Source organism: Danio rerio, chromosome 1 (assembly GCF_049306965.1).
Source record: "Danio rerio strain Tuebingen ecotype United States chromosome 1, GRCz12tu, whole genome shotgun sequence".
In the NCBI taxonomy this organism is placed as follows: domain Eukaryota; kingdom Metazoa; phylum Chordata; class Actinopteri; order Cypriniformes; family Danionidae; genus Danio; species Danio rerio.
In genome coordinates, this window is record NC_133176.1 from 11,139,262 (window position 1) to 11,150,000 (window position 10,739).

The 10,739-nt window shown below is 37.1% G+C and overlaps 1 protein-coding gene across 3 annotated transcripts in view; it reads right to left on the bottom strand.

Annotated features, from left to right (window-relative positions):
• Positions 1–5,465: 5,465 nt before the first annotated feature.
• The window catches only part of mad1l1 (mitotic arrest deficient 1 like 1), a 131,900-nt gene continuing 126,626 nt past the window's right edge, over positions 5,466–10,739 (bottom strand). For 2 of the 3 annotated variants that reach the window (XM_073925006.1, XM_073925047.1), the window contains exon 18: positions 5,469–5,992. In XM_073925006.1, the coding sequence (XP_073781107.1) occupies positions 5,831–5,992 (162 nt within the window). In that variant the 3' untranslated portion in view covers positions 5,469–5,830. Of the gene's footprint in view, positions 5,993–10,739 lie in introns of all 3 variants that reach the window. The other variant, NM_200912.2, reaches the window with a different exon arrangement.

The window sequence follows — 10,739 nt, forward strand, 5'->3', positions numbered from 1 at the left end:
AGCTTTTGATGTAAATTAAGTTGATTGTGCAGTTGAAGGGTTTTGCAGGTACTCTTTAAGCCATCATTATAATTACAATACACTTCAGGCTCTCAATACTAATGGCTAAAATTGAGTTTTTCAGCCAAGTCTTGGTAAGAATACCCTCACTAATAACTGCAGAAGTCTATAATTTCATTATTTTAATCTGCATCTACTGCTCATGACTGATTCCTTTAAGCTTGGCAAGCTATTACCAGCGTAAAATCCTTATACAAAGACAGTCTGACTGTTAGAGAATGACAGTAGACCTGAGGGGAAAAAGATGAACAGTGAGCGTAGGACAAAAGAGCTAAAGAATACGCTGGAATAATGGAGAGATTTGCCGTTTAATGGCTCATTTTCATAGTGATATTCATTACAATTCTAAAAAAAAATACAGTGATTTGAGTTTAAATTAAAACATGTTTAAACTTTTTAAAGTTTGGCATTTAGTGAAGTGCATTCTGGGATGCTGAATATCTGTCGGTTGCACAAATGCAATATTAGGCCTATTTTAGTTCTACCGAATAAGAAAGCAGTTGTACGAAAATTAAGTACCTGCATATGGTTCAAAGATTAAAAAAGGGTTTGATTTTTTTTGAACAATAAAAGCTTTTTTTACATTAAAAATGTATTTTTTATCCTATCATATACACTCACCGGCCACTTTATTAGGTACACTTGTACAACTCCTCGTTAACACAAATTTCCAATCAGAAAATCTCATAGCCGCAACTTTATGCATTTAGGCATGTGGACATGGTCAAGATGATCTACTGCAGTTCAAACCGAGCATCAGTAAATACCCATTTTCCAGAATAGTTCAAATAATAATAATAAAAACAAATTCAATTTTTGGTCAGAGAATCCAGATCAAAATCAAATCACAACAAATTAAACATTTGTTATTCTGAACAATTATCAGTTTTAGAGAAAACAACAAATGCTCTAAATCACCAGATTTTTGACCAGAAGAAATGTTATCAGATCTTGACAGATAAAAAAAACAAAGACAAAGAAGATTATACTCAAAACCATAGCTAATAAATTGAGCAAATATATTCCTGAGAAACTGATAATTAAAATTTATTTTCTCCTATCTGTAAACATGTTATTTTCAAAGTTTAAGTCTAAAACATGGAATATTTAATACTGACCTACAGCAAATGAAAAAAATTCCCATTTTAAATAATGAAGACACATTATCAGTATATAAAATGTAGTTCAAGTAACATTCTCAAAACGCATAAATAACCAGCCTTAGAGAATCAATAATAACATTGAAATGGTCTCTTAAAATTTCCCAGATGTGTAAATAAAATCTTTTTCATATATTTAATTAGCTGTGTCCTATACATGACTCTTTGGGGTTGCTAAAGCTTATGTAACTCTCACTGCAGCCAATGGAGAAAGACGCTCTGGCTACACTTCAGAATATCTAAGAAGCAGATTGAAACATGTGAATGCATACGTTTACAAAGTCAATCTCAAGAAGTTAAATACAACCCCCGCGTTTTCTGAAGACCATGCGAAATGCATCATTTCCAAACGTCCTCCTTGCTTTCTATAACATACTGTAACAGAACGGATGTGCTGCAGATACTGTTAGAAATCTTTCATGTCATTTCATTGGATATAAATCTTTGAATCGGCCAGAGCGTAATTCAGTACAGCCAGACAATAAAGCCCTGCAGCAGAGAGAGAGAGAGAGAGAGAGAGAGAGAGAGAGAGAGAGAGAGAGAGAGAGAGAGAGAGAGAGAGAGAGAGAGAGAGAGAGAGAGAGAGAGAGAGAGAGAGAGAGAGAGAGAGAGAGAGAGAGAGAGAGAGAGAGAGAGAGAGAGAGAATGGTAAACAGATCAAAAGGAATGACAGGAAGGCAGAAAAATGAAGGATGAAGAAAATTCCTTCTGGGGCTCTGTAATCTTTTTAGGGTGCCTCAGACACAGCTTCAAACCTCTTCTGGAACATTGCTCACTAGCGCGATTGGCTAGCCGAGCTTATGAGAGCTAATGTGATTGTGAACTAGTGATATCTCTAACGTTACTCCATGTGTGAGAGATAGAGATTTGGGGGGGGAAAAAGAGAGAAAAGGTTGAGTGTGCAGGATTTATGGCTGCTAATATAATCACAAGTACTGTTATCTAGTTGTAGGACATTTTCTGTAAGCCTAAGAGGAATCAAACACAGCCAAAGCTCCTACCCGCTATTATCTAAAAGGATAAGTGAGATCCAAAGGCAAACAGGCGGAAATTCTAGTTAAAGCATTCATCTTTATTATTGCATTCATTGTTAGAGTTGTACTAGTTAAAAATACCCACACGCAGGCAGGCAGCCTGTTCAAATCATCCACTTATCACACATCAGGTTGTGAGTGACAGGGGTTGTGTCTATCGAGAAAACCTGTCTCTGTCTGCTTCAATGCTCATCTCGGTGCCAATGCAAAAGGGAGCGACCCAGCGTGACACTCTCTCTGGTTTCAAATGCCACGGCAAACTAAGAACAGATAAAGCACACAATAGCGGAATATCTCCAGTCTCATCGGTGCAACCAGTAAAGCTCTATAAAGAAGCACGCGGACGCTTTGACAGATGGACAATTCTGCCAGCATGGGAGACCACATGTTGGGGAACGGTTTGTGACCTGCTTTTTGGTCTCGAATGATAATTAGTATGACATGAATGTTGGCAACCCAATGGCAAGAACTGGAACGCTGCACTTATTGCTGGATTTTAGACAAGGTTTTGCATAAGCATGTTTTGTTATCTACATACAATAAGAAATGTTCAAAAATTCAAAATACTTACACTACTTTAAAATGCTGTCGCCTATCCAAGCTTACATTCATTCATTTTATTGTCGGCTTAGCCCCTTTATTAATCCAGGGGCGCCACAGCGGTATGAACCACCAACTTATCCAACAAGTTTTTACGCAGCGGATGCCCTTCTCATCTCTGGGAAACATCCACACACACACACACTACGGACAATTTAGCCTACCCAATTCACCTGTACCGAAAGCAGGGAGAACATGCAAACTCCACGCAGAAACGCCAACTGAGCCGAGGCTTGAACCAGCGACCGTCTTGCTGTGAGGCGACAGCACTACTTACTGCACCACTACTTTGCCTCTATCCAAGCTTTATAAACAAATAATAACTTGACTTCTAGTTGGTTATTTGGTATCAGAAGTGGCTTATTTAAAAGGCAAAGGCCTCTAAATTACGTTTATTTTACCTAAATAAAACATGATCATGCCTTGAGTTTTAATTATTCAATTAGGACAGTAAGGTCTGACTTTGCTTAGACAAAAGTCTTGTCACTAAACAGAAATAATGTAGAGTACAGAATGTAAAGTCATGCTGCATTGGAAAAAGAATCAATATTGTGTATGACTCCCATGAGCTTGGAGGACTGCATCCATATATCTCTGCAATGACTCAAATAACTGATTAATAAAGTCATCTGGAATGGCAAAGAAAGTATTCTTGCAGGACTCCCAGAGTTTATCAAGATTCTTTGGATTCATCCTAAATGCCTCCTCCTCCATCTTACCAAAGACATGCTCAATGTTCATGTCTGGTGACTGGGCTGGCCAATCCTGGAGCACCTTGACCTTCTTTACTTTCAGGAACTTTAATGTGGAGGCTGAAGTATGAGAAGGAGCTCTATCCTGCTGAAGAATTTGCCCTCTCCTGTGGTTTGTAATTTAACGGGCAGCACAAATGTCTTGATGTCTCAGGCTGTTGATGTTGCCATCCACTCTGCAGATCTCTCGTCGCTCCATACTGAATGTACAGTAACTCTAAACCATGATTTTTTTCCTTCACCAAACTTGACTGATTTCTATGAGAATCTTAGGTTCATTCAGGTTCCAATAGGTCTTCTGCAGTATTTGTGATGATTGGGATGCAGTTCAACAGATGATTTATCAGAAAAATCTTCCTTCTGCCACTTTTCCAAATGAAAAACTACAAGTCATTATTTGTTGCTCTTACAAAGAGATTGACAACAGGACTTTCGTCAGATAGTGTATACTGTGCACAGTAAAAGCATGAATATAATTGCATTAGATGAAAATAACACAAAGTGTTGACCTACATTTTCTTATATTATTGGTGATGTTATACAAGCAGAATGTTTTGCCCTACACTAAAGTTTCATTTATTCCTGTGATTTTCAGCATCATTACTCTAGTTTTCAGCAATGACATTTTTATGATTCATGAAAGATGCTATAAAATCCAAATCAATCAATATTGCAAATTAATATTCACACATAATTTACCACCGAATATAAATACTTGGATTTTAATAAAAACTTGGCTCTCCTGACTATGAAGTCAGTTTTTGTTTTGTTTATTTAATAATTTTTTTCTGCTGCAGTGTCGTTGTTTGGTCTAAAGCTTCTCCAAAAATTCATTATTTATCCATTTACAGCTCCTCATTAGCATATATATCCTTTTCCACCCCAAAGCAATGAATTATATAGAGACCGTTCATGAAAAACAAAAATGTTCATAAATAAACAATGAGAGGCCACTTTATTCGACTCCAGATGATAAATGATAAAATGAATAAAATATAAAAATGTGCGATGAAAGAGGAAATGGGTACCCATGGAATGGGGCAGGATTCGATTTAAAGGCCAAGGATGCCTGACCCACTGAATTGTTAAACAAATTATATCAAATAAAGAACTGAAAAAGTAGGAGAAAGCGTGAAAACAACAGAAGCCAAAAGTGACAGGAAGTGCCAGCTTGTGCATGCGTCTGTGCATAGTAGCTGTTTTTCAGAATTGATTCTGCCAGCCAAAGGACTGAGTTTGCATATAATAGGAACAGCTAACAGCAGGAACATTGCATCCGCAATGTATTCGCTGGCATGAGAAGAAAGCAGAGACACTGGCAAAGCTCTCTGCGCACCACCTGAAACCATGGATGCAGGATGAGGGTAACATTCTTTGCTAATTACTTTGGCACAGTGACACTTTGCATTGCTAGTGCGACAGATTTGAGACAAAAATCATCGGAAAGCAGCCCGAGTCATACGAGATTAAATCTTAATGTGTGTGCAGGATAGGAAACTGTGGCAGTTTATGTGCCGTTCAAATGAATACGACGTGGAAAATTGAGTAATAACCACTGCCAGCTAAAACAGCCAGGGAATTTAAATACTCCCACATCAACTAAGATTTGTTGCCAAAATAGTATAAAGCAAACCTTTAAAGGACATAAAACTTGATGCATCCAAGCATCCGAGCAATTATTGTGGTTTCAATGGGGATATTAGTTTATCCTCAATTCAACAGGGAATTGATAATAGTGATCACTAGGCTATTTCAATTGTTTGAAGAAAGACAATAAAAGCGGTTTCTAACCAGGCGTATAAATCATTATTCATTTTGAACACAGGGGATGTTTTGAAATCTGGTAAACCCCAAACAAATAATGGTTTAATATGCCTTTATTTCTTCCCGCTATACAGGCAAACAAACTGCCATAAAATAAGATGTTTGTAAAAAAAAAGAGAAGATCAAATAATACTTCCCTCCTATATGTTTGAACCCGTTTAAAAAAACACAATGTGGGTTTTACAGCATTAAAAGAAATCAACGAAAACATACAATAGTCACTATAAGACTGAAATGCTGTGATATAGATTGTTTTGATATGACAACCTTCAGATTGGCTTTTACATCTTTGTAATGACACTTCTGCAAAGAAGTGAAATTAACTCCCTAGCAGTTATGTGGATATCTGTGTGTGTGTGAAGCTCCCTGAACACTGTGTAGCTGAGCAGAGCTGGGTGAATCAGGCGACAGTCTGGCGGCTGAACAGCTCGATGGTGACCGCGCTGAGGAACACGGGGATGCTCTTCTGATGGAAGAGGTGCAGATCTACCAGTCCAGTTAGAGTGCGGGAGAAATCCGTCTCCAACAGCTGCATGCTGCCGCTACCCACTGGACCAGTAGACTGTAGAGAGAGAAAGAGAGAGAGAAAGAGAGAGAGAGATGGGGGAGAGAGGAGTCTGTTTAAACATTTGCAACATGACTACAGACTACAAACAACTCAAAGGAGCAAGCATCAAACAAACAACATCAACTACACAGGTAGAATAGCAAAACAAACAAGTTCAACAAAGTCAAGACAAAACACCACGGTACATAAGAACAAGCTACTACCAGTTGCTGACTAACAGCCATTCCTTAACTAGTGTGCTGAGAGACATTTTAAAGGGAAACCTATACTAAGTTTCGTTCTGTCATTCAGTGTTTGCATAAACAGCCTCTTAATGAGATTTTGTTGATATTACCTATCAAACACGTGTTTAAACTAATAACTGAGTTATATAGTTAATTTGTGTGATAGGTAATATCAACAAAATCTAATGTTTGTCTGTGTGCACTCATTTATTGTGTATTGATATTACCTAACAAACTAATTAGCCACATAACTCCGCTATTAGTTCAAATACTTTCTATTACTAACTACTATCAGAAATAAATGGGCTATATGCACAGCTAGTGGTTTTCAGTCAACGGTAAACTTCCGGTAAATCCTTAAATGTGACTATTTTCAATTTTATAAGGTTCCTTTCACTGCATCAACATTGTAACGTGTAAATACAATCAGCTAAATGAACTAGTATTCATTTAGTTGTTCAAGCATAAACAAGATGATAGAGTGTCTTAACTCTAACGCCGTCAGTGGCAGCAGACTAGCGCAGAAACCCCATTGAAAATACTGGGGTAAAATAAATTTCCAGATTTTAAAGAGATGGCAAGGGAAAATGGAATTTACCGCAGTGCTTCTTGTCCGTTCTGAGACCGACTTTTTATTGTATATCAATCAGGCAGTGAACATCACTTATTTTTAAAGAAAACAGATCTTACACATGGCGATTTTGTAATGGAAAGACAGTTCACCGGAAGCTGTTGGGCTGGCTGTCTGAAAACGAAATGTCCGTGTGCATATACCCCATTAACAAAAGCCACTAAACAAACAAACATACTAACTTTGACTAATGATAATTCGAGTAAATGGCAAATATAATAAATCAAATAATAACTAACTAGAACTTCATAACTCATTTGATGAGTTAACTAATTGAAAACGTATTCATAAGCCACCGAAACTGTCAGAAAACTGACCATTTTCATTAGCCACAATTTTGGTGTTAGGAAATACTGCATATTTTTTATGCATAAATTTGACTTTTGACATGCTAAAATTCCTTGATTTAGATTTTGTATAATGTCCACATGCATTTAACTTTGTGTTGTGTATGAGCTTGCTCAGTGTGCATGAGCAAATGAGTTGAAGTGTAGCACTGCAATTAGTTTTTATTTCACATGACTTTTCAGGGCTCAAAATTAAGGATTCACCAAATTTATCTCTGACCACACCAAGAATATATAATAATTTCTTAGCCACAAATTTTAAATAGTGTCAAAACAAGCTAAATATTTCTGTATACATGATCTTTTTATGAAACAAAACTTCTCTTTAAATGTATTTTTACATTTTTAAAATAATAATTGTCATCTAAAACAATGCATAACCTGTGTCCTGGCTAAAAATCCCAGATCACCAGTTAACTAAACAGGGAGTTAATCTTCTATCAAAGCAATCGTATTATTAAAAAAATACAATTAAACCATATTAACAAAATAACTATAATCAAAAGAAAGCTGATGAAAAACCTACCATGTAATAAAAGGGTCACGTTAACATTAGCCCTGTTAATAATCTGTTCAAAGAATGGTGAAAGAAAAGTGAAAGCAGTAACCGCTGCTGCTTACAAAAATACATATCTTTTTTAAAATCTGGAGCTCTTGAAAGAAGCAGGACTGTAGGTGCACAAGCATCACCTTTTGTCCAGTCTTTTTTGAAGAGAACCGATCGCACCAGTTGAGTTTCCAGGCATGGTTGCTTTGCGGATGGAAACGGGAGCGTGCACGCTTTGTAAACAGTCGCTCGCATCACATCACCTGTGTGCGCGAGTGACCATCCTCTCATTTGGTACTGACCTGATTTCTTTTGCTCGCACGAAGACATTTATTTTTTTCAGTCCTGCCGTTTCTCGATTCTAAGATCACATTTGCATGCATATTGGGCGATCTTTACTGTTGTACCCTGCTTTTAAGAAAGCTACAATTTGGAAATGATTTCCCACCAACCAAAGTGGCAAGTGAGAGCGGCCGTCCTACCCGCCGCTGCTGAAATCTACCTGCATTTGGCAGATGTTAATTTCAAGCCCTGTCAGTGGGTAAGTGACACAAAACACTAAACTAACTGATATTATAGCCAGTTATTAATTACTAACTACTAACATTAAGACTAAGACTATCATAGCGAGTCAATAAATAGCTTGGTTCATCAAACTGTGAGCAATAACAAACTAAGCAAGAAAGAATAAACCAAGTGAAATATTGTTTGGGTTAAGTAATAGAATATAAATGAATTATCCACACACTATTCCATAACTAGTTATTAGTCATTAACTAAATAATGGACATTCATTCAGATAAAAATCTTATGGGTTTACTTGTCAAGCTGTAAGCGATGATAAGGTTCAGAGTAAGAGATATACACAAGAAATCTGGGAAAGGCTACTCCATAACTAACTAAGAATAACTGTCCTTAACTCTTTAAGTCACAATTCACGTTATTAACAAACCATTAACTAAGACAATTAGCTAAATAAACTATTAATTAGCTGCTTGTTTCGATTTTTGGATACAGAATAAGATCATACTACTAATAAATAGTTAATAAATTAATAATAGGCAGGTAATAAGCCAGTAGCTAATAACATGAAATGTGACAGTGTTACCAAACCATTACTATCTAATTAACATGGACCAAAATGAACAGAATAATTTTTTAAAGCTACAATTCTCACTTTTAACAAACCATTTTGGCTAAATAAACTACTAATTAGCTGCTTTTCAATAGTTAGTAAGGCAGTAGATGGGTTTAGCTATTAGATAGGATTAGGGATGCTAAATAATATTATGCAGCAGAATATGTACTTTAAGTACTAATAAACAGCATATCTAGTGAAGTGCTATGCAAGTAAACCTTACTCTTCTGACCTCAAAAGGTGCTCTAGCGACAGATGCTAGAGGCCATGGTCTTTAGCCTCCTTGTTAAAGCAACCGACTCCCATACAACGAATAAGCAGCACGTTAATAAACAGACAGGCAAAAATTAACAGCCACTAGTTAAAAAAGAGAATTTTTCCCCGTACTAAGGTGTTACCAAAAACGTCGAACATTAATTTCATCAAGTGGTGAGTAATAAACTCTAAAAGCTAACCAACTATCTTTACGCATCATAAGTCACTAGCATTAACAAATTACACCTTTAAAAGTCAGGAAGAGAGTACAGTTAGTTAGATTATCAATGAAAAATCAAACACACGACACGATAATCATACAGGTTCCCATATTTTTAAAATTGCCCAAAATCTTCAGGTGTGCATCGAAGAGCAGCAGCAGTGAGTCTGTGATTAATTGCTCGCCTAGAGTAAAACCAAGAGGGAGCAAACACAAAAATGGGGCATCAATCCACAATGGTGTTTCCCATGTCAAATCTTTTTAAGTCTGACCTCTATAAAGAGCAGTTAGGATCTAATATATTTAACATTATGAGGACTTGAGAGAAAAAAAAATTCAGTGATTTATGAAGCACTGTAGTGACTCTTAACACAGAAGAGTCCCCTCGACACCAGACCTTCCAATACCTGTCCCAACAAAGAGCGCGCATGTGGAAATGCCTCTCTTTTGTCTCCAACTTGGTTTTGTTTTCCATTTTCCCAGATCACATTTTAATAAAAGGTCAGCCGGTATTTTTTTCTCTCCACTATTTGAGAGTGAGTTATTCAGATTGTGACCTTATCAATGTGTTTTTGTATTGCCACCGCCACAAAAGGCTGTTACGAACCATATTTGACCTTTTGCCTAACAACAACTTTTTTTGTTGATGTTAAAACCTTCCTCAAGTCCACATGAGAGATGTGAGAGGACAGAAGGCTATTATAAAATATGAGAGAAAAACGATTGACGTTATATTGGGGCAGGCAATGAAGAAGTTTTCAAATTAGTATCGTTTCTCTCTCCTCCTTCATCTTTCCATTCTCCATGGACGAACAAGTATTTTGCCGCTCACAGCACTGTCAAGCTCGCAGCCATCAAGCTCTGCTCATGTAACAACAACTCCCGCTGAGATTTCTTTCCAGAGGATCAACTCCATCCATCTTGTTTCCTTTCTACTAAAACTTTGTTTAAATGCAGCTTTTGAAACGAAGCAATGTGAAGTGAATAATTACAATATTTTGACCCAAACAGCTGTTTTCTCTCTGAAGATGCAGAAAGAAATTCACAATACCAATTAATCCTGTATTGTAGAAAGATGAGGAGAGACCGACAGACCGACAGAAGAAAAAGGGAAAAATGTGCTTTGCCTGGAGTTTGCTCAAGACGCCTTTCAGCACATGGAGTGACACCTGTAATGACTCAGCCTTCAGGAGCTTCCAGGGACTTACAGTGTAACAGCCTATATATCTTCTGACAAATCCAGAGAGAATCACACACACCAGCAGCCACCACCAGCACAAATACCAAATACACACAGCTAAGAAAGCGAAAACTGCTTTTCTCAAGAGGGGATTTTACAATATACATTCCGACTCGAAGTCATCAATCCCCACACACGT